At 46.6% G+C, this 24,633-nt stretch overlaps 1 protein-coding gene across 1 annotated transcript in view; it reads right to left on the bottom strand.

Moving 5' to 3' along the window:
- Positions 1-378: 378 nt before the first annotated feature.
- Positions 379-24,633, bottom strand: part of NAT8L (N-acetyltransferase 8 like) — a 32,194-nt gene continuing 7,939 nt past the window's right edge. The window contains exon 3 of the mRNA XM_030270582.4: positions 379-7,678. Coding sequence (XP_030126442.1) covers positions 7,311-7,678 — 368 coding nt within the window. The 3' untranslated portion in view covers positions 379-7,310. The remainder of the gene's footprint in view (positions 7,679-24,633) is intronic.

The raw sequence follows: 24,633 nt of genomic DNA, 5'->3' as shown, positions 1-24,633 counted from the left end.
TGGCAGAGAGTAGACACTGCGTGGTTTGGTTTTGTCCTCTGCTCCAGTGGCACATTCCTCAGGCCACCTCTGATCTCTGGGGGGATTTGGGCTGAGTGCTCAACCAGGCAGGTGGGCAGTGGTGGCCCCAGGCCTGGTGGCCAGGGCCAGGCCAGGTCCCATGGCAGGGCTGTCTCCACAGTGTCTGTGTGCAGCTTCTGGACACGGCAGTAGGAGCTGGAATAGCACAGAAATTCAACCTAAGGACAAGCATGAGGCACAAAAAGATACCCCTATTATCAAGGGAAGCAGGAATGAGTGGTGTCTGCCCATCTGGAGCTGGGGAGCTGGAAAAGATGCAGGCACCATCTGCACATCAGTAACTTGACAGCAATACAGTTTAGGAAAAAACTGACATAAGTTTTAGATTTTATTCATTCGTACATTATTTACAGCAGTTGCTTTCATATTACAATTCTCTTTCATCTTTTCAGTTTTCACTTATAAAAAATTAACCAAATAAACCTTATATAACCAAATTTATCACAGCAGGTCTGGTTAATTTTCACAGTTACAGCGGCCATCAGGAACAGAACTTAAGTACCTACAAGTCATTTGTCCAGAGCACCTGGCCTGCCCCTGCCTGGGGACACCCTGCTGTCCCTGGAGAGCTGGCTGGCTCCCGGGGACACCTGGCTGCAGCTCAGAAGCCTGAAGCACACCAAGGGATAACTTGCACACATCTTAACACCTGCCATGCCTGGGGAACGGTTTGTGTTGCTGCCCTGATGGTATGCAGCCTTCCAACAGAGCTGACTCCTGCTTCCCTCCACAGAAAATGAGAGTAATTGATTCTGTTTTCTGCCATTGCTGAGCCCAGAAGTGCAGTAGCAGGGTATGCTGGGGTACAAGACTGTAGCAATAAGTGTTTGCCTTCCTCTGTGTGACTCTGACAGCTCTTCCTTATCTGTCTCTCCCACCAGGAATGGTATTTACAATAACTCACCCCTAAGTGTGGTGAAAAACCTGCACTGCATAAAGGCTCACAAGGACTCAGCTCTAGGGACCCCACACGGGCAGGTTCTCTGCCAAGGTGACACCCAGTTCCAGAGACTGATGGCCTTCCCTGGTACTTCATCCTGCGCCCCAGGTGCAACAGCACCTCAGGAACACACTGCTGCCAGTGTGCTCCCAACAGCATCACCTTCAGTAACTATCTCCCTGGGCTCCCTCCACGTGCTCTTTTGCTTTACAGTGGTAATTATTGCTGTTTTAGAATGTGTTCGTTTTTCTTCGAGGACTTGTAGCCACTTCCCGTTACAGAGTACAGTACATACTATGCTGAACATAGAAAACACAAGACTCATTTCACATTGGTCTTGTACAACGGTGAGGAGATGCAGAGTAAGAGGCTGTTTGGGGGAATCCAAGTTTCTTATTTAGGCGTGAGTGAGTAAGCCACTGCCTTAAACATGTGCAGTTCTGGGAAGCAATTTAGCCTGTTTGTTGTTTTTTGGTTTTGTTTTTTTTTTTTCAACTGACATTGGACATTTTCCAAATGCATACCACACATCTGCTTAACACTACCAAAATATTTTTTTCCTTTACTGCATTTGTCTCAAGAAGACTTTTGCTTTAATAAAATAACACAAGCACACAAACTGCTTAAAGCTAACTGCCCAGCACAATCATAAGTACAACTCACAAAGCAACTGATGCTTTGTTAAACCTAATTACATTTAAAAAAAAATCAAATATACATATTACGAGGCAAAAGGATTAAGCTTTGGAGGAAAAGAAATTGGAAACAATATTAGCTGTAAGTTCAATACACTTACATAGGAGTAGCTGCTTCTGCATTCAAACGTGTTACTTGTAAATAAATTTACAGTTGCATTATGTATTTGTTATGCTCTTGGTCTCACTAGGTCTGTCTTCTACTATTTAGATGTTAAAAGCATGTTCTCTCCCACAGGTGATCGTCGTGCAATACAAAGACATCACTGAACAGTGATTTTAACTGTGATCAAACTCCAAATGCTGACTTGGAGCTTGTTATTTTAAACAATACTGTGTTTTGACTAAACTCTCAGTTATTCAAAATAATCTCCTGATTTATTTTCCATGAAACATACTCCCAAGCACCATTCAGGTAGCAGGTTTTAGTGGGATAAGCTCTGTTGCATGGTCCCTAGGACTGAGGGATGCAAGAGCACACCATTTTTTCCTCAAGATTCTATGTGGATCTATTTTGAGGGAGAAAAAGCCAAAATTTTCCTTTTGCATTTTAAAGCTTACTTAATGCTTAGCATTACTTCATTTTCCTTCTGTGGTACAGTATATTCCACTGCAAGAGTCCAGTTAGTGTCCAATTAAAATGCCTTTATTAAGCTTTAAGTAAAGTGCATACCAAGAGCATCACACCAGCACTAATGAAACACAGGCTCCAGCACACCCAAAGTGAGATTGTTAATTCAGAGGTAACCAGAGCTGGTTCCTGCCTTTGTGTGTTTGGCAATTTGGAAGTCCCTGCAGTTTCTATCCATTTACACCTCAGAGCCAGCAAATCTGGCAAATTAAAAGACAGCAGACCTGAATCACATACGGGTGTGGATCAATGAGCAACAGCAGCAGCAAGGATTGGGACAAGGTTCTGCAAAACCACAGCCCCCTTTGGAATTCTGACGATGGGACTTTCTGTTCTTCCAGCTGGCCACAGCGAGGACAGGGCCCAAAACACCCCTGGCAGCAAACACTTTCTGCTCCTGCTGCAGCTGTGCAGAACCAGGACCCCAGCAGGCACATCCCAACCCCAACTGCTGAGCCTTAGTCCTCCCCTCTCCTAAATTCTGACACCATGACCCAAAGAATCATCCTCATTTCCCAAGAGGAGGAACACAGGGGTAAAACGACCCCAGGTCCCAGCCTTGGGGACAGATGTCCCCAGGGTCATTTGTCCCCTGCACTTGCCGAAAGGCAATTCTGAAATGGGTCCTGCAGGCTGTACCCATGCACAGGACCAAGAAGCAGCATCACTTCTGGAGAAAGGTAAAGGCTTTCTCAGAGATGGCATCCCAGACAGGGCCAGAGGGAGGGAAAAGAACAGCTTTCCACGGATGGCAGTGCCCTGGACTTTTCTGCATCTCCCAGCAGAGACACAGTTGCCATTCCTAAGAATCCTGCAGGTGCTGTCTGCTTCACTGAGGGAAAACACAGCATGAATTTACAACAAATACAAATTTAAGGGTTTCAAGTTAGACTAGAAACCACTGTCTTTGTTGGTTTGATTGCTTAGCATTATCAGCCTGGATCTGTTTAGGGGCCAAGCTTCCCAGAGAGCTTATTGCCAAATATGACAGGTGCTTGAGATGCCTGTTTGCTCAGGATGTGGAGAGTTCCTGCTCACTCCACAGGGAATGGCCCAGGCTGTGCTGCAGGGCTGGGGCAATCCCAAGGCTGTGGACCTCAGCTACAGTAATGCAGATTTTCCCTTCTTTCCTGTTTTTTTTTTTATTTTTAAACTTTTGGACACAACACCTAGTGCTTTCCTCAGGGAGCAAGGGCTCTGTCCCAAGCCCCTCCAAGCAAAGGACACTTGAGCAGTGCCTCATGCACAGGGATGAACACAAAAAGCCCCATTCTAAGGAGAGAGCAACCAGGTGAGGAAACTGCACCTCTGCAGGCAGCACAAGGGCAGGGGCTGTGAGAGCCCACCTGCACTGCAGAGTAAGAGCTGCTGTGGGAAGTGCCTTTACATCCTCCACCTAAATCTGAACTGGTCTTAACCACCACGTTTACCAACCTTGGGCTCAAACTCAAGACACTCTTCCTCACACTCCTGCCAATGCTGTCCTTGGAAAGAGAAACCCCCGAAATAAATCAGGAAAATTCCCTCCCATCTCACACTGATGTGGGTCTCTGTTGGAATCAAGACTGAAGGACTGGCAGTAGGTCCAGACCACCACCTCTTCTGCCTGGGACCAGCCCCACAACCACCTTGTGCTGCTCCTCACCCACCCAGCCACGGATCTGGGATAGGAAGAGGCAGGAGATGATGCTCAGGCACAGAGAAAGGGCTGTGCTGATCTTTTCCAAGCACTTTGCTCAAACCAGTGCACCCTGAAAGATGCAGAGCAGAGGGATGGATCTGCCAAAGGCAGCTCAACCTCAGCGTGCCACCCTGTGAGCTGCACCATGGTCTGCCCACAAACTGCCCTGGCAGCAGGTGAGCCTGGCATGGTGCAGAACGCAGCACCCCTGGCCCCAGAGCCCTGCATGCCACACTTCCCATGAATGCAGACACAGCAGCAGCATCATGTGGTGCTTTTAAGCCCAACCCTGGCTGCTCTGGGTGGAAGAGCAGCAAAAACACAGGAGGTTGTGCACCCCTGTCCCACTGCTGCTCCCAGGGATGCAGCTCTGGCAGCCTGCACCATCTTCCAAGGAGAGCAAATCCCAGCCTATTTGGCAGCCAGCCCTTTCCTTCAGAAACAAGCTGTTCTGGCTGGAGAGCTGGGAGCAACCAGCTGGATTTCTTCCAAAAAGCCCGGTCACAAAGCAACTGGCAGAAGCATGAAGGGAATAAATTTTCTTGGCAGCTACTGGCCAAGTGGCAACAACTCAATCCTTATCAGTGCATTTCCGTGTGTTGGGGAGGAACACAGACAGCACCCCCAAAAGCCACACCTTCCAAAGCACCTCTTCCCCAGGAAACTCAACAGGTATTACAATCAGATACTGTAATATCATCAGTTAAAGTTTACACGTTTTAGAAGAAAATACTGGTAAACCTGATGGTACTTCTGTGTCTGTGGGATCTGGTGGGATTTATTCCAGGCTTGGATTTTCTGACAGGATGTGGAGTTTTATTTCAAAGGCACAGGTATCAAATAAAACCAGCAACATTAGTTTAATTAAATAGCCTAATAAAAAAAGTCAATGCTCAATTTAGACTTTACATATTCCTCCCTTATTAAGAGACTAGTTTTTGCTTTTTGTTTTTTTTTCTTTTACCCCCCTGGAAAGGTTTTAGTGCAGTGATTATATAGCAACAGAAAAATAAACTAAAAAAGGCACAAACTTTTGTGTTTTTTCTTTCAACTTTTGCTAACACTTCATATTTGTCTGTTTTACTTCGGTTAATAAATCACTGAATGCAGCAAGAAAATATTCTGCCGATTTCTGTACACTATACAAGAACCCCTACCAACAGTACATTATTTCAGCTTCAGGAGAAATGTACAGCATAGAAAGACTTTTAAAAATATAGTGCCCCATAAAGAAATTTTGTTTATTAAACTCATGGTCTCTTGCTACAGTGTCCTTCACCATCCTCACTACCCCTTATTGCTGGAACACACGCTGGGACTGTGCCCCTCCAACTCCTCACAGGCTGGACGGGGCCCAAGCCAAGCAATGAAAGGACAACTGGGGCTGTGCCAAAAGGCTCCTCCCTCCCCAGCATCAGTGCCCGGCCCTGGCAGGGATGGGCTGAGCCCCCTGCTCTCCATCAGCTTCACCAGCCACCTCTCAGTGCTGGGAAAGCTTCTGGCTGGAGAGGAAAGGGCAGCTCCCAGGAGTGGGACAGACAGCACCCCATGTCCAAGGTCTGTCCTGTGTGTCCCCTCATCTGCCCCAGGGCCCCCTGTCCTCTCCCTACACCCCAAGGCTCCTTCCTTCTCCAGCTCTCCTGCTGACTCTTCCATTGTATTTGCAAGCGTGGTTAACACATGCTCTACCCCTTCACCAACTTCATTGTGATGAAGTGGGAGGGTTTCCCCCCTCACCACACACATAATATTTCATAAAATAATAATTGGTTTTCCCAGTAAATAAAGGGGTTTTCTCTTTAAATATACTAGCAGAGCCAAACCCCTCTACCCACCCGAAATTAAGTGCAGCCAGAAATGATTTTCTGTAATACCTCTGATACCACGCTTTAAAAGTTAAAACCTACCAGTCTTCTTTTTCCCCAAGATGTAATTCATGCAAAGTTGCTATTTGTTTAAATAAGTTATAAAAGTTGATATCTCAGGCTAGAAGAAGCTGTAGTCTTGGTTATTCTTTAGTTGGCAGGCACTGTACATACATACCGGGTACAGACACATGCCAAATCTGCTTTGCATTGCTTTTTGCATTGTACAATTCACAAATCTGACATCATTAAAGCAGTTAATTACCTTTGATGGAAGGCTGCAGTGAGGCCATCTACATTTATCAAACAAGCAGCTGGTTAAGATAATAAGTACGCTCCCCCCCACCCTGGCGCTCCCCAAAATGCTATTATCTGTCACACGTTGCTTCTCTGAAGTGGTGAGATTTGGTGCGCACATTAATGTGCAAATGTGTTGCCATAGGAACTGCAGCCTCCATTACGCCTCAACGACACCATTCAGCAAAAGCCAAAACTAAAAATAACAACAACAACAAAAAAAAACCCTTAAAAATAAGATGAAAACAAACAAAAAATAAACCCCAGAAGGCAGCAAAGAGAAAGTCCAACACGCATGCGGCGTCTGGCCCAGGACTGCAGGTTACGCGTGGCTACGGAACAGCGCAGGAGATACTTAGGTTTGATCTTAACTTCACACTATGGTACAACGGGGCTCGGTTCAGCCGGTCCGCATCTGTGCTGGCTTAGGAAGGAGGGGGAGGCGGAGCGGAGTCGTGGTTACCGGATGCACCCGGGGTCTCTCAGACATTTGGCAGAATGAGGCACATCCAAAAAAAGTGCAACACCAGTGCCGTGGTGGCAGTGCGATGTGTTTGAGTGCGTGCACGCGCTTTCCTCTTCATGCATTGTAGCAAGCGGGTTGGGGCGGAGGGGCAGGGTGCACCCCCCACCCTTTCTCTGAAAACTATTAACCGGTAGATTACAGTAAGAGGAATGCATATTCTACTTACTGGTGCGTGAAATACTGAAAACTGCATTCAAGTAATATTTCTGCACTATTATGAATGCATCACTATGTTATCTTACACCTGGAAAAGGAGAGGACTATGTACACCAGAGCAGTTGTACTATTTTGCAGTAAGTTTCTGTGCTTTACAGAGGTACCTGGGAAGGAGAGGCCGCTGCTCCGCTCCGCCCCGCTGGGTTGCAGGACTCCCAGCACCACCACCTACAGCATGCGAGGAAGGGGCGCTGCTCGGCCGGCCCATCGAGCTGAACGGAGCAAACCAAAACGTGACGTGAGGGTACAAAAATTCTAACCCAAAATTGGCAAATCAATGGTGATGAGAAATAGAAGGATAATTTATTATTTTTGAAGGGGGAGGAAGGGGGAAAAAATACTTTTTTTTTTGTTTGTTTTGGTTGGTGGGGGGCTTTTTTATTCTTCCCGCAGCTGCAGGCGGTAGCGGTGGTAGCGGACCTGGAAAAACATTCTCTCCAGTAAGGAGTGTGTCATCCCTGGCAGGGCATAATGTTCCACGACACCCACGTGCTTGAACCCCAAGGACTCGTAGAGCTTGTGGGCTGCCATCTTCACGGCCGTGGTTCCCAGCACGACGGAGGAGTAGTTGTTGAGCATGGCGAACTCCAGCACTTTGCGGCCCAGGGCCTTGGCGATCCCTTTGCCGCGGTAGTTGGAATCAACGGACATGCGGCGAAGCTCCACGGTGTTGTCCTCCTCGTTGCCCCGTGCTGCCACAATCCCCACCACGTTGCCGTCCAGGACGGCAACCCAAAAGCAGGAGCCTGTGGGAGATAAAGCAGCACATGTAGTCACCCCCGATGGACGAGTGCCCGTTGCCAAACACACATCTGGGAGCAGAGCCTGGAGTCCAAAACCACGTCACATGTAGGGACTAATGACCTCCAGTGTTACGGTGAGCTCATGGGCACCCTGTGCCCCCTTCCCCTGGGACCTTGTGACTCTGATCAAGATAACCCCTGGATCCTCCTTCCTGCCCCAACGGGGTTGGCGGAGAGCCAGGAAAGCCCACCCTGTCCAAAACCTATATAGACCCCTGAGATTTCCTGTTCTCTCTCTTTTGCCCTGCTCTCACATGGACACCACAGAATAAAGAGAGCTGTTCCAACACCCTGGGGTAAGAGCCTCTTTTGAATATTTATCCCTCTCCTGGTATTCCTCCCCTCACAGCCCCTATCTCTGAGCTAGTCGATTCTTTGGGGGGCTGTGTGGAGGGGAGGAAAACTACACTCCAGAAATAAGGACCGCTCTTTTTCCCTGACAGCATGAAGGAAATGTTGTTTTCCCAAGGAAAATGCACAGGGGCTGCAACCTCCTGCCAGGGAGTTGTAGAAAATGAGAAGGTCTCCATGAGCCTCCTTATCTCCAGCCTAAACAGCCCCAGGTCCCTCAGATGCTCCTCACAGAACTTCTGCTCCAGACCTTCACCAGCCTTGTTGCCCTTCTCTGGACATGCTCCAACATCTCAACATCCTTCCTAAGTTGAGGGGCCCAGAACTGGACACAGTACTCAAGGTGTGCCCTGACCAGCTGCTTAATTATCACTCAAGAAAGCCACTATTCAATACAGCAGCCAACCATGGGCACTGAGAGGTCTCTTGCCCAGATGAAAAGCACTGACTTTCAGTGCTCTGGAGCCATATGTCTTCATCCAGAGGAAGAAGATCCCATGACAGGAGAAACCCCTAGTGCAGACAATGGCCTTCTTCCCGGCTGCTAAGCAGAAGAGAACCTGACTTGGGCAGCAGCTCCAACTTCTGCAGCAACCCTGCCAACTGCTCCAACCCAAATGCACGGCACATCTCTGTAAGACCAGAGTTACGCAGCCCAAGGGGGTGCTCAGGGGGCAAAGGACCACCCCTCCTGAAAAACCAGGGGAAACATCAGTAAGACCACCCAGTATCTTTGTCACTGGAGGAGAGCAAAGTATGGGGTGGTGGTGGGAGGTGCCTTTGCAGCTGCTGTGGCCAACCAAAAGAGATGCCCAAGGTCTTCGCTGTGGCACAGCTCAGCTTCCAAGAAAAGCTGGCTACAAACAAGGGGAATGGAACCAGCCCAGGTTCACCTCAGCACACCGGGCTCATCCTCACATTCAGAGGAATGTGCAGCTCCAGTGATGCTCACTCTTGTTCCTACTGTGAGCAAGTCATCATGCTGCTGCTATCTAGGTCAACAGCTAATTTTTACACCACCAGGGCCCATCTTGACCCATTTATCATAAGCAGTGAAGATGTCTCTGCTCCGCTGCTGCACTGACAGCGCGACTTGTTCCCCAGCGCTCACTTGGATCTCAGAACGTGATTTATTCAGACATGACCCCAGACGAACACCTACAAGCGCTAAAATCAAGCAGCCACCCTCCCTCTGCATACAAATTGCAGGGTAGAGAGCTCACTGCTGGTTTTAAAGTGCTCATCACATGGTGGCTGAGCCCAATTCACTCCCCAGCCCATCCATCACACCTCTGGCCACAGGGCGAGCACACCAAACCTAAGGGCCGCAGTGATCCTCACCCTACATGCATGGCCACCACTCCTGTAGTGTAGTTCCAAAAAGGAGGTTTGGGAATTTCCCCACACTTCAGGAATTTCTTCAGCAAGTCTGCCTCATTTCCCCTCAAACCAGAGAAACAACCAAGGTTCCTCTCAACCCAAGGTTACACAATTGCTTCCACAACTGCTTCCCACTTTTATTCCTTATTTTCTCTTCTTAGCAAGCACCTCTTCTCTGTGCCCACCCAACCTGAGAGGCTGCTAAAGCTCGCTCAGCAACACTTCCCACATTTGTAAAATGGCACGTTTCTGGTACTTTGAGGTATTCTGAACATTTAAAACCCAAACCTGGACATACCTGCTACCACAGAGCCACCAAACCTTTCATATTCCCAGCTCCTCTGACCACCCTCTCCATACTCCCACACCCGTCCATCCCAGCAGGGGCTGCACCCAATTGCAAGCAGCACGACAGCAAACCTGCAATCCTTGTTAGTTTTTACTTACAATTTAAAAGCTTAATTATATTGATTTTGAGTTCAACACAAAAAGAAATAGTATCTGGCACATGTCCCAGTGTGTTTTGTGCATACCAACACTTATAATTAGCCACAGACAGGACACATCTGCTCAAACAATGAGAGTTGTATTCAGCTCTCCTTTACACCAGTGCCATCAGTCCCCAAGACTTCTACCCTGCTGTCCTCCTCGTGTCTGTGTCTGCTCCAAAGATCACCAGCAGCCAGTTCCTTCAGGCTACTAAAGGCACCTCAAGTTCCCAAAGGTGGCTACAAGCCCAGGAACAGCCTTACCCCATGGGGCTGTCAAATCCCTCCTCCAGGCAGCTGTGCTCCGTTTGAATGGGGACTTGCCACTGATCTTGGGATCACACCACATGCTGCTGACCCTGGGCTGGGACTTCCTCTCCTCTGGGAAAACCCTCCAGTCTCACAGCAAGAACACTGGAGGTCCTCAGATTGCTTTTTACCCACACTCAACTAGATGACCTCTAAAGGTCCTTTCCAACCCAAACTATCCTATCCTATGATTCTACGTTTTCCACAATGCCAGCCAGCTGCAGCTCCTCATCATATCCACTCTTCCAGCAGCATTTAACCCTGGAGCAGGGTGGAAGCACCCTGGAAAAACCACCTTGCAGTGCCACACCCCAGGGCTGGGAGATCCTGTTCTCCTCCTGACCTTTTCTGGACTGAGGATATCAACTCACAGCACAGCTTGTTTTTGCACTTTTTCATACCTAGGATGAAACAAAACTAACTTCATCTCAGCTGTCAGTAATGAGCAACAGCCTTGTTTGCAGTGCTATTATTAGAAGGAGCTGACGTTTTACTCTCTCACATACTATCTGAAAATAATCACTGCTGCAAAGATAAACACAGACCCTGACAACTACAACTCTCCCTGCCCTTCCAGATACTCGTCTCATGGTAGCATCTCTGTCTTTGCCTTCACCCTCACTTGCCTCCACCTGCTAACCCATCACTATGGTCACCCAAAGCCCTTCCAGCTCACTCCAGGATCTGTTCTTCACGGACGTCTCACATTTAACCACAGCTGCCCTGGGAACACCACTCTGAACACTGGAGGCACTTTCCAGAGGCCCCAGCTGTTCCCAGCCAAACATCAAGCACTCCCTTCATGACTCTTGAGCTGCCAAAAGCAAAAGTGAGGAGAAGCAGCTATGGAAAACCCACTACTACCTTCCTTAGCTCTCTCCACTTCCTCAGCTTCCTGCCTCACCACACAATCTTGACATCAGGAATTCACATCACAGACAAAAGATACAAAAAAGAATTTTTTTGTACCATGAGGCTGGTGAGGTACTGGCACAGGCTGCCCGGAGAAGCTGTGGCTGCTCCACCCCTGGAAGTGTTCAAGGCCAGGTTAGATGGGGCTCTGAGCAACCTGGTCTGGTGGAAGATGTCCCTGCCCATGGCAGAGGGGTTGAAATGAGATGGTCTTTAAAGGTCTCTTCCAACCCAAACCATATAATAAAAAAAACCACCTTGTGATGCACACACCTATGAAAAAGGCACTAAATGGCTGTGATGTGCATACCAAGGACAATTATTTCGGCTTGCTCATGCTTCACAGCAAGGTTCCTCAGCTGATGGCACCCAGGGCCTGACAGCACACAAGATGGCACTGTCATTCTGCTTGAAATTTAAGGATGGTTACCAGCTTTTGAAGACCAAAGAGGGTGTTCTTCTAATCCATCCACCCATCTCCCACAGCACAGGGCTGCCCTCAGAGTCCACACAGCGCTGCTGACACCACATGCCAAGGATGTCCCCGCAGCGCTGGCACCACGCTGGCCACACACCCTCCACTCCTGCCAAGGATCCAGTGCAATCCCCTGGCTGTGCCTGCAAGGCTCCTCTCCCTCCCTCCTACTGTCATCAGCTGCACAGCTCTCCCCACGCAGCCGATGAGGATGGATGGTGGGTGAAAATAAATCCATTTATTTTTGCTGCAAATTCTTCTACACCTTTTGATGAATAAAAGGCCGGTGGGTGGATGGGTGGAAAGACTGGAGCCAAAAGCAAGAGCAGAGTACTGCTAGAAGGGAGGGGGGACAGGGACATCAGCCTTCCTCGCCAGCATGAGCACCACATGACTGACTATTGCAGGATCCAACAGCTTTCTTAAGCCCTCAGCATGCAGGGGCCACTACCCCAAGCCCCAGAATTGTGTTGCTCTGAAACGACAAAGCTCTGTCTTCCACATACTTTTCAAATACATGGTTTTCTAGAAAATTCTACTATTCCCACAAGAGCAAGCAAAGCTTTGCTGCCCCCAAACTTCCTGAACTCACACTCGGGTGCTCCCTAGTGCCAGCACCTGCACACTGTGGGGTGAGGGCTGAGGCAGGTAAAACCTATCCCTGTTTTCCTTAGGGCTGGGGAGAGGACTGAGCAGCTCCTGCGGCCACCACTGGCTGCTGGTGCTAATTTTGCATGGATGCATCCCTGTGGGAAGGAGTTTTCCTGGGAAGCTCAGCACAGGGCAAGTATGGAGATTTTGCCCAGAGGTATGCCAGTCTTCTCTCTTTTTCTTCAGGGGTGGCACTGCTATCTATGTAGCCGAGCTCTCATTAATTCTTAGATGCTTGGAATGTAATTTCTAGACAGACTTCTAGAAATGCAACTTCTGAAGAAAATATCCCTTCAAGCAGAGACTGACTTTCAGTTCTGTTTCCCTGCTGGCTCAAAGCTGTTACGGGTGATGTCCCTGGAGCATCATCCAGATGGCAGTTTCCATCACCCCTGCTGGGAACCCACCAGGACAGGACCAGTTCCTCTGCATCCATACAGCAGAGGCAGGAAAGCATCCTGCACAGGGGCAAACCCCTCTCCTACATTTTTCCCCAGGCTGTTATGAAGGGGCAAAGGGAAGGAAAAAAATTCAAAAACCAAAAAGCTCAAAATAATTTTTGTGCTTCCCATAGGACAGGGTCTGCAATTGCCTGTCTTCCATGCTCTTAATATACCTGCATAAAGGCTCACCAAAAGTGACAGGCTTGCTCATCCCCAGAGATCCAAATGTTCTCTAACTCCTCCCTGCGACCCCAGACTGCAGCACAGCCTGGTGTGACACCACCACACAGAAACACCTGCACAGAGGAGGCACATGCTGTCACATCATGGAGCTTCAAGTACTTGCCCTTGCAGTCACTTGTTCAGCCTGCTGTGCCATCTTTTGGGTGTGATTTTGGCCAGAGCAGCAGCTCTTTGTGCTTAGCAGGGGTAGTCCAAGCAGGGCAGTACAGAGGGAATCAGGACCAAGTGAGAGCTGTTTTTACCTACTGACCTGTTAAAAAGCCCCAAAGTTCAGTGTCTGGGCTCTCCTCCTGCCAGCACTATTTACATACATCACTTTAAGAGAGACAAGCTGTACATGGCAGCAAGTGGACAGAGTCCCTAGCCCAAAGCTGGCTGTGTATTGCTGATGTCACTTAAATTCCTGCACTTTTATCCTGTCTGGGTCTTGAAGAAGGAGAAGAGGAACCATCCAGCACTCGAGGCAACACTCCCTCCTTCTTCCCCTTCATCCTTGGTGAAACACAGGGCAGAGCAGCCGAGTTACATCAGCATCAAGGGAGAAAGGCTCCTCTGGGGACAGCTTGGCTGCTGGGACGTGAATGCTGCCAGCGGGAGGGCACAGACATGGCACATCAGCTGCCACCCAGCCAGACACAGCCAGCCTGGGTGCAGGGACCAACCAAGGACAGGCAGCAGCTGTCCCTGTCACTGACAAAAACTGTCAACCTACAACTGCTCAGCTAGCCAGGATGGGGAGGGATTTATATCTGTGTTTATGAGGCATGCCATTATCCTATAGCATTTTAGTGTAGTTTATGGCTATGAAAACTGAGTGAGATGCAAGAGATCCTGACTCCAACTCCTGACATCCATGAGCATCCCTCTGCACCAGACAAGGCCCAGGTGTGGGGGAACAAAATATGTCAGGGACACAGGAATGATTCATGCATGAAATGAGAAATACTGTGGGGCACCTTCCTCCCCATAAATAACCCCACAATCTACCACTGCAGGACACATTGCCCTGTCATAAATAATTCCCAGCTGGAAGAGCACAGGGCAGTGCATCTATATGCCAAGGGTGGGTGACATCCCTTGATTCATGGACCACCAGGGCAGCAGGCAATGAGATCACCTACAAAGCATGAAAAGAGATGGATGGTTTGGTTCTGAGCAGCCAGTTCATCTAGTTCTCCATCTACCTTCTTTTCCATCCTTGCTACCTTTTGCCTGTGTTGTTACCAAGGGCTGAAGGTACTTCCAACAACCCCAAAGCTCAGCCAAAGCCTCTGGAGTTGCAAGCAGCAGGGAATCAGTGGGATGACAGTGACATCCAGCATTCAGTCTGCAACACAGCCACAGGGCAGATCCATGGACATTTGCTACCAGAAACACTGTGACCCAAATCCACCACAGCAGTGGGTCTCAAACTGCCCCAGGAGACAGGAGCTCAGAGTTGGCCTCTGAGCTGATAAACCTGAGCATGAAATAAGAAACAGGGTGATGGGGTTTTGGACTGCAGGCAACTGCTGCCCTAAGCACCAGTGCAAATCCCAAACCACATCTGCATTCAGAGTGCTATATGCTGTACCATGCCAGTGCTGATAAACCTGGAGCAGCAGCACACCTGCTGCAAAGGTGGTGGCCCCACTGCAGCTTTACCTGCCCCTGGGGGTGGAAAGGGTGGTGGGGTTGCAATTTAGAGTAACATTATGAAAACTTTCAGTGCCAGCTCTATGCTTTCTGATGGAGCTGGTGCAGCCTCAAAAGCACCCAGCTACTCCAACACAGGTATCCCATTTTAGGGTGCCAAAGCCCTCAAAAACCCCCTAAGATGCTGATAGCTAGCAATAGTTTACTTTCACTCTAATATTTCGACAGCAAAAAATAAAAACATTCTGCAGCAAAGGGACTTCAGGAAGTGGCTGGGTTTGGTCCTAAACAGCATCTCCTGCTGTCACTGCTGGGGACATAACCCAGCAGGCATTTCTAATCTTCTTAAAACCTTTGCTTTAAACCTCACCCCGTTCCTCTGAAACACCTCTACGACAGCTCCTGCCCACGCACCTTACTCCCGGCAAAGCTTTGTGCGGACCCAGCCCGGATCAATGCAAGCTCTTAGCGGCCTTGCCCCATGTCAGCACTTCACTGGTTGATTTTACAAACAGGCTTAAGTCCCCTGGGGCCCAGAGTGTCACCACGTGTGACAGCAGCCGAGGGAGCGCTCAGCAAAGCCCCGGGAAGGGTTCGGCACAGCGCAGGAGCAGCTTTTGATGAGACAGCGAGAAATCCGGGCGATGCCGCAGATGGGATAAAGACAGCCCTTCCAGCACATTTCAGAGGCTGCTATATTAAGAAGTGTAACAGCAGGACTTTAAAATCTTCTATCAGGCTCTTTTTGCTGGCCATGCTGCACCTTGAAAAGCAAAGACTGTAACAAAGCCAATGTATAACAACTGTTCAAGCAAAAGCTGCAGAAGCAGTTGTGGGGGATTAGAAGTAGCCTGGTTATCTGGACAGATGTAGCCTGACCCATTGCTCTGCTCTCTGCTGCTGAAAAGGACGACCCAACACAGAAGAAAGCAGCAACAAAACCACAGATGCAGCAACCAGGGTCTACCTGCTGCTGGGTCACCAGGGGGAAAGCACAGATTGAGAAATTAGGCAGCATCTGTGGTTTTGGCATGTGAGCAATTGTTATTGATAAGCAAGGAATTAAACAGCTTAAAGGAGTGGATAAAGACTAGGATATGTGATTTTGGCTGGGCATTGTCCTCTGGACTGACTGGATGGTGAGTCCCAGTGCAATGGAGCTGGCTCAGCAGAACAGTCTGGTCTGCACAAATGGACAAAACCAGAAAGAAGTATTTAAACTTTCCAGGGTAGATGCTCCTTAGGCATGCAAAATACACACTAAGCTGATCAACCACAGAGTCAGGCCTTAAATAAGCCTAGGTTCTAGAATTTAGTTTTTAGTTAGAAGTTTTAAGTACAAAAGAAATCAAGCTTTTCTGCCTGCTTTGCTAGCCTGGGTGGTGCCAGCTCCAAAAGACTGATGTGACAATTAGCTCCTTGCTAGTGAAATTAGTTTACAAGATCAAATGTGCTGCTGGTTGTGTTTTGAACCAGCTCCTTAAAAGGACATTGCTACGGCTTGGTCCCCATCTTCTACATCAATCTTTCCCTACATGGCTTTATTGCTTTCAAAAGGTACTGAATTTGCCTCGCAGCAATTTTCACTTCCAAACATTGAACAAGCTGGGAAATCTACAATTATTGGATGTTCTAGAATTCATTACTTGGTGGCTGACTTTTACTTTATATACTTTACTGTAGAAAGGGACTGAGCAATAACCATTGAATGGCTTTCTTTAGCTTCGCAGTTGGCCAAGCCGTAAATCAAACAGGGAAAATTGACAGAATTAATCTGGTTTGCACCCTCCATCACTACTTTTCTGGTCTAAATTTAGCCAAGACTCCCTTTATTCAACAGAAGTGCCTGTATCTACATAAGTATTGCACCAAATGCTTCACAGAAAATGGAGAAACTAAGGTTCATTTACTTAAGGTTAAATAATAAACATAATTCTGAGCTGTACAAAGACTTCCAGGGGTTTTTATGCTGCTGTGAGGTCAACAACCTTTGAGATGAGTCACTCTCCAGGAGAGCCCCTCTTCTGCAAATGACCACAGCTAAAGCCTACAGAGCTGACTGCAAACAACTGCTTTCAGTCAGGAGAAACTTAGGTAAGATGAATTGCAGCCAAGATGTGAGTTCAAACTTAGGATATGGCATAATGATGCATCAGGACAGAATAACTCATCTGTGCATGCAATTCTTTAAATCAGAGTCAAAAACAAGGCTGAGGGGTGCCTCCCCTAAAAGGTAAAAACGGAGCAACTAAGAATATTTGCATATTTTAAAAGCAACAGACAAAAACAACAACAACAAAAAAAAAAAACACCCAGGAAAAGAAGCCACAACAGAACAAGTCAAGTAAAGGGCACACATATTCAACCAAGACAAGCTGCACAGCATGTTTCAGTGCTTCTGAGCATGATGTTGGCTCCCTTGCCACACTCTTGCTGCCCTCATGAGTCTCTAAATGAGGACTTTCCTAGCCCAGCAGCCAAGGAGCAACAATGACAAGGCAATATTTGTGGTGCAGAAACACTGACCAGAAAAGTTCCAGATCCCAGGGTAGCTCCTCTGCTTTCCTTCCCGGGACACAATGGGAACTGACAGACAGGGACTTGCACTTCACCAAACCCTGCACAGCAAAGAGAAGCTACCAGGATACACTCCTAACACCAACAATAAATGTGGCTGTGCTGCACTCACAGCCTTTCCTTCTGCACATGACAGTGGTTTCACAAGAATCCTACCCTGTTGCTAACACAATGAATCAAACCTCCCTGACCTCTAGCTTTTAATAATCTATGGGAGTGAAACAGCAATCACAAGGAATTATATTCTCTCTGAAACTACACTGAAGAATTAATTACTCAGTATTGAGGAAGACATTAGGAAAAAAGAGGTTCAGGGTGGAGATTAGGTAAAAAATTATGGGCTGAAATCAGGTGGTAGGTGGTTTGATCTCCCTAAGTCTATTGCAAGCAATAAATATTTCCTGTTTCTAGCACAACACCTTGAAATGGTGCTGCATCTGTTACAATGGATTGGGAAAAGGTCAAGAGGTGAGGAGTGAGCATCATTACCTCTGTCCTGCCCAGCTGCACTCATTTGGGCATTTCTCACTGGACCAACCCTGTCTGACCTGCTTGACCCCCCGAAACATCTGGGCAAACCTAGTCCTCTAACATCTGGGGAAGGAGTATGTGACTAAACAGAGAAACTGGGAAAGAGAATCAAACTGGTAAGGAGAACCAGGCTTGGGACAACCAACCCCAGACTTTCTGCCCTGCTCCCATCAAAGCAGCATGTTCCCTCTGCAGAGGTGCTCATCCTGTCATGGAAAGCGATGGAAAAATGCAATTTCTATCTGCAGCATGGCAAGAAACAAGGCCTTTCCCTTGGAATGGGGTTGGATGTACTTCTGACATCCAAAGGTAGAGAAAATAACAGGACTAATGCTACAGTTTGTAGCAAATCCAACTCCTGACCCATATAAATAAATGAATAAGTAACTAGCAGACCTCTCTGGAAGAAAACATTGTGAGTATTCTTGAGGTGCTTTTAGCAGCATCACACCTAGAGCAATGACCCTCTCCCTGCAACACACCCATCAACCCATCCCCTTTGGGAACAGCAGGGAAGGAGGCCCTTTCCCCACCACACCCTAAGGTGTTCCCTAGTCCTGCTGGGGCTGGATCTGACCTACTGATAGCTGCAGGCACCTCCTGGTATCTGCACCTGCCCACGTCTTCAACCCGACCCTCAGCCAGGTGGGTGGTGACTTCCATGACCAGGCAGAACCAGCAGACAGGGGTACCACTGCTTTCTCATTCCTCTGGTTTTGTGAGATGCTGAGCCCTCCTGAGATGGTGTCTGAGGGTACTCAGGCCTTCTGAGGCAACTGGGACAGCCAGGACTGCCAGGGGCACTACTGCAATGAGAGCTCTCCTTGGAAATAAACACAGGCTGGTTTCCAGCAGGAGAAGGCAACCTACCAGCCTTCAGGTACCACCTCCCCATGGCCATCCCACCACAGCTCCCACTGCAAATGAACACCTTCCTGGCCTGCAGCCCTCTTACTTCTCCAGTCTCACTGTGAATATGTAATCCCTGGGGGCTGCTATATTTATCCCTAACTCAGCCAAACAAAGCCCTGGGGTGAGGTTGCTCCAGTGTGTCCCACCTGTGAATGCCAAAGCAAAGGGCTTCCCCACTCCCACCCTGCTGCTGGAGCCTCACACAGCAAGGAGGGCAAACACTGCCTCAAGACTTCACCTCCTTCTGCCACGAGTCATAGAATCCTACAATGATTTGGGTTGGAAGGGAACTTAAAAATCATCTGGCTCCAATTCCCTGCCATAGGAAGGAATGTCTTTCAATGGAGCAGGGTGCAGATCCCAGAAAGGCCTCCCAAGCAGCTGGAACCTTCATCATCACACACTGCTCAACCTTCAACTCTCAACAAACCAGTGGCAACACCCCACCTGAGGCCAGCGCCCTGCTGTGGTGCAGAAAAAACACACACCTGGATGGTCATTCTTGTGAAAGCCAACATTTTTCTACATCCCTCTCCCAGCATATCAAAGCCTACGTGCCTTGGGTATAGTTCTACTGAGCTCCACTAGTCCAGACTCAAACTAGCACATTTATTTAATGTGGCAGTGCAAGAAAATTCCACATCCATAAATACACAAACATCTGTCAGGCTGGGCACAGACAATGGACATGTTGTGGATGATGCATTAACAGAAAATGAAAATTACATGTGTAACTCTCTACATCTCTAAAACAAAACAAAACAAAAAACCCAAAAACTTTGCCACGCATTCAGACTACCATGCCACAACAATCAGGCCAAAAAAGTCCCTACAAAAGGCTAATCCATATCTCCTGTGATAACCACCTATCAGCTTGTTACACCCCACACTCATGAGAACCCCAGCCTCAATACCAGCCACAGGAGCTGGGGATTTGAAAGACATCTGTGAAGCAAATTACTGGAGTGAGTAGGTAACAGGCCAGGTCTCCTCCATCAGGAAGACACGTGGCAAAGGAAGGGCAGGCTGCTCAGGGCTAGTGAAAGCAGACACCTCCATGCCTGCCCCTCAGACTGAGGCAGCTCATTCACAAAGAACCTGTGCAAAGGGATCAACTTACAAATGCACACTGCACAACAGCAACCAGAGCCAGAAGAGATGCAAATCCACATGAAACTGGGTAGAACTCAGGATTTTGAGGATCTGTTGGATTGTCCCATCTACAAAGACAACACTAAACCTCCACATGCAATGCCCAGGATAGGGCAGAATGAATATATGCAAGAGTAGGTCCACAACTACGACTCCTTTTTCCAATGCATCAGTATTCCCTAAAACATCATGAATTCATCTTGCAGGCAGCTGATAGCACATACAGCAAACCCAAGGTTTACCACCAGTTATGTCACAGGTCTCCTGTAACTATCCAAAGAGCACTGGGACCTACACTGCCCCTAAGCATATGCTAAACTCCCAGCAAGAGACAAGGGATTTAAGCCCATGATTAAGTTAAAGCAAATGCTCCACTGAATCTTTAAGCCAAACTGTCCCAAGAGTTCAGTCTCAGTGAATGTGGGGGGGGTATGTGAAGATTTTTTTTTTTAGAATTTCACTGAAATCCTCTTTAGCTATTTGAGTTATCCATGAAAAATGTTCCCACTTCTCAAGAATCCTTGCAGATGCTTTGATGTTTTACAGACTACTGATGGCTCAAAAAAAGCCCCATAAAACCCGATGATGGCTTATTCCCAGACAAAAATCACTGTCCAAGAGGCACAGCTTGATGTTATCCTCTGAACACTGACAGCTTCTGAAACCCCACCACATGTACTTTTTCAGAAACATTAAGTGGATGTAATTGACTTTACAAGCAGCAAAAGCTTGAAAAGGTGTTTTTACAAATACCAATTTTAAACAGTTTGGATTTTTTTAAAAAAATCTCTCATTAGCATCCCTATTGTACAGTAACTAACTTCTTCACTGCTTGCTTTCTCTCTTTTTTAACAAATCTCACAATAACAATGTAATTCCACCATGGAGGACTTTATCAGGATGCTCACTGCTGCTCAGCAGCCAGGTATCTGCCTTGCTTTCATTGCTCTGCCTCTCACTAACCATCATCTGAATTAGCACTTGGAAATGGCAGGTGCTCCAAACCAGGCTGTTTTCAAAAGCTTCTCTTCGCAGTTCTACTATTTAACATTATTTTAAATTGGAAGACTACAGATTTAGGTCTTTCCTGGATTCCCACTAGAAGTGTTACACAGTGTTTCTGATGCTGTTATCTAGATCCAGGGAGGATGAACAGATTTGGCACCTCCAAAAAAAGAACAAAAAACCCTGGTCTCAGAAAATGAAGTGGTTGGGTTTGGGGTTTTTTTCCTTGCACACTCTGAATGCAATAAGGATTTTATATATCTTGTTAAAATGGGAAGGATTAGGTTTGTAAGAAAAGTTAAAGAGGGAAAGATCAATGGATACATCTGGAAGTGATGTGGGTCAGATGCTCTGAAGAAGGTGTAAGAAATGTTGTTGCTGGCAGTTCACTTGCCTTTAGGTAAAATGTTCTCCCCTCACCAGTGACATGTGGGTTTGTGCACTGTTTGCAGCTTAGCAGACATAATATCCTTGTGCTGCTGACTTCTATTTATTTTCTCATCTTTGTTATTCTCAGTCTTCTAGTTTCAAATATTTACTTGCACTCACCACACTAAATATCTGGACAAACTAAGAAGAGAAGAAAGTACATATACAATAAAATTAGGTAAAGGCACATAAATTGAGAATTTTGATGGAAGGAAGGGGAAAATCAGAGATACAGAGGGATCTTGGGCAGGGGACCACAACCCATGGGAAATGCCAGAAGTGATGAGTAAAGCAAGAAGTAGATCAGACCAAAAATCACTGGAGAATTCAACACAGGGATGGACAAGAGAGCTGAGCAGAACTCAAAGGAATGAAAGTATTGCAGTTTGACCCAAGACTGGAAATACAAAACTACTGTGCTAGGGGATGGAAGAGTGGGGGAAAAAAGGGAAAAAATAACTCAAGGAATCACTAGTGATTATCTGATACATTTTAAAGTGAGTATTGAATGCAAGGTGCACTGAGGAGCTACTCATGACCAGACAGCTGGTCCAGCACCCTCCATTTCAATTAGCAGAATGAGCACAGAGCCCAAGATCTGCAACTGTAAAAAGCAAACAAACCTGCACTGCTGATGCTGGTTTCCAAGTCAGGATTCCACGACACTGGCAAGGGAGAGTGGGAGCAGTTGGTATAGCAATTACTGGTGATTGAGGGTAAATCGAGGCAAGCAGCTTACTTAAAAATGCAGGTTTTGTCAGTGCAAAGCAATTCACACATTTGTCCTGAATCACCAAAGGTGGAAAATGAAAGGCAGAGGAAAGCCAGGCTGGCACAAATCCTGCACAGAGCTCAGCCCCAGCATTGCTGGCTGGGACATGGGCACACAGCTCAGTCCTCCAAGGATCACAGGGGATGAATGCCCCAGCAGCCAGGACTTCTTCAACTGCTGCACCAGTATAAAATATCTAAATATGTAATTCACACAGGGCCTGGGATGCCTGATATTCCAGCACTGACTCAGTATAGATTTAATAGTGCCATGCAAATTAGGACCTGCCTGAGGGGTAAAAAACACTTTACCATATCATGGCTCTATCATGGTCAGTATTTCCTAGGTATACACTTGGGTCTGACCTGTGCTTCTACAGGAAAGCTCTAACAGCCAACCATTCTGTTTTGGGCTGAAAAAAGCATTACATCCCCCACTAAGCACAGCTCCTTGCTGCATCATAGTGAAAAAACAGAGAGGGAGTAGTAAATCAGCTTATTTTGAACCAAAACTATCCTTCTTTTCACTTTCCAGTTCCTGAACTGAAAAATAATTTTCTCACAAAACCTCTGTTTTTCAGTTTCGCCACTTGGGTAAGTTCTAGAAAAACACATGAATGTTAAATGACAATATTACTTGCTAGTTACATTTCAAGCAGGACATGCTGCAGTGGGACTAATACCTTGTATTATTCCATTAGCATTTACACTGTTGCAAATCCCACTTTAAATAACAATATCTCATGTAGCCACTTAAAAATACAGCTGTAAAACACGTTTCCCATTACCAATTTTGAAATGTCTCCTTTCACTCCCAGAAGCCCATTTTAAAGCAGAAGCCCAACTTGGCACTAAGCCCTGAGAATCACAGGTCTACATTTTAGAACAATCCTGTAAGAAATATAACTTTTTCTTTTTGAAAGAAACACTCTTCAAAGAGTTATAGAAGACAATGAATGATACTGTACTGTGCTGTCATAAATTGTTAATTGATTGCTGGGGTCCAACGGGTCAATAGATGACTTAAAAGAAGGCTCAAGCCATCTGTAACAGATACCACAGCTTGTACCTGGCTCTGACCAGACCACTATGAACTAGTTTTTGATGCATCCTTAACAAAGGACATGAGGCTTTTTGGTGATTCTATGTGCCCCCCTTACCAAAACATAAAAACCTAAAAAACCAAAACCAACCAATCCCAAAAACCCCCTCAACTTGCCCCCCACCCCCCAACCCTATTATTTGGTTACAAGGAATAAATTTTTCAATAGAAACTAGGTAAGACATGCTGCTATATTTGGATTTTCTTTAAGATGCCTTTCCTTAGCCACCTGTCAGGATAACAAAATGATGCCTCAGCTTTCTACAGAATGGAAAAAAAAAAAAAAGAGAAAAAGAAAATCTAAAAATACACTTTGAAGCACCCTGTTTTGCTGATGCAAAAAGTAAAAACAAAGGCTCATACATCCCTCAGCTCATCACAGAACCAGATACCAGCAAAACACCCTAGGTCTCTCTTTTTGCTGTGGCCTGGAAGGGAGAAGTATCAAGTATGTGATTATTTGTAACAGATCCCCAGCAGTGCATTACCAAAATAATGCCACACGCTCTGCAATACACCAGCAAACAACTCTGTGAGCTCCCAGAGTCCCTGAGAGGCTCACAGCCACCCCAAAAGTCATTCCCACCAAGAGAAATTAAATATAACCTGCCTAGGTCAAGATCAAGGCCTACAGAATGAATTTCAGAAATCCACTCTGAAATTCAGGGAAAGTTTGAATGGTTTTTAAATAATACGTATTCTTAATGTACAATACGTAAAAATTTCTTTACATAAAACCAGTTTTTTCAATATATCCGGAGGTCTTCAAGTAGAGAACAATCCCCCATGGCAATTTCTAAAGTGTTAAGGCCACTGGTGGTGCACATTGAGAGACAACAACATGACCACACTTGTGGGTAATCCCAGGAGGCTGAATATAATAAATAAATAAATAGATACATCAATGTAAGAGTAAGACTTTTCAGTTCATGTTGCTACATTCAAAATTCAGTGTCAAGAGGGGCTCAAAGTTTTGTACCTTTAAAACTCTTGCCACTAGTCAGATACTCAACACAGAGCCTAAATTTAGGCTATTATGAAATCTTAACCTGAAACACTTTTGGGCAATTGTTTTAAATCTTGGCCATTCCTAAGAAAGCAAGAGAAAGAAGAAGAGCTGCTGAAACCCTTTATAAGAGTAATAAATTTGCATTTAAACTTGTGAACAAAACTCTGGAGTCAGAACCCTGTTTTGGTTTATTCCCTAAGACAGTCCTGAAAAATTGCATATTACCATGCCAGAAAATATTTAACACTGGAGAAAACATTTTAAAAAATTACTCAAAGCTATGATAAAAACCCAGAACACCTGCTGTCCTTGCCTCCTTCATGTTCCTAAGTCCCAGTGTGGCTTTTTTGCTGGTCTTGAGACGTTAACTGTGCCTAAAAAACTACTGATGTTCAATTTGCACAACTGGTTACCTCTTGTACTGAAGATTAATGACCAGCACTGGCATGTACTGAGGATCTTAAACATCTCCAGGCTGAGCTTATGTTCAGCAGCATCATATCTACCCAGTCATGGCTACAAC

The sequence above is a fragment of the Taeniopygia guttata genome, chromosome 4 (assembly GCF_048771995.1).
Source record: "Taeniopygia guttata chromosome 4, bTaeGut7.mat, whole genome shotgun sequence".
In the NCBI taxonomy this organism is placed as follows: Eukaryota; Metazoa; Chordata; class Aves; order Passeriformes; family Estrildidae; genus Taeniopygia; species Taeniopygia guttata.
This window is presented reverse-complemented; position numbering and strand designations above follow the sequence as displayed.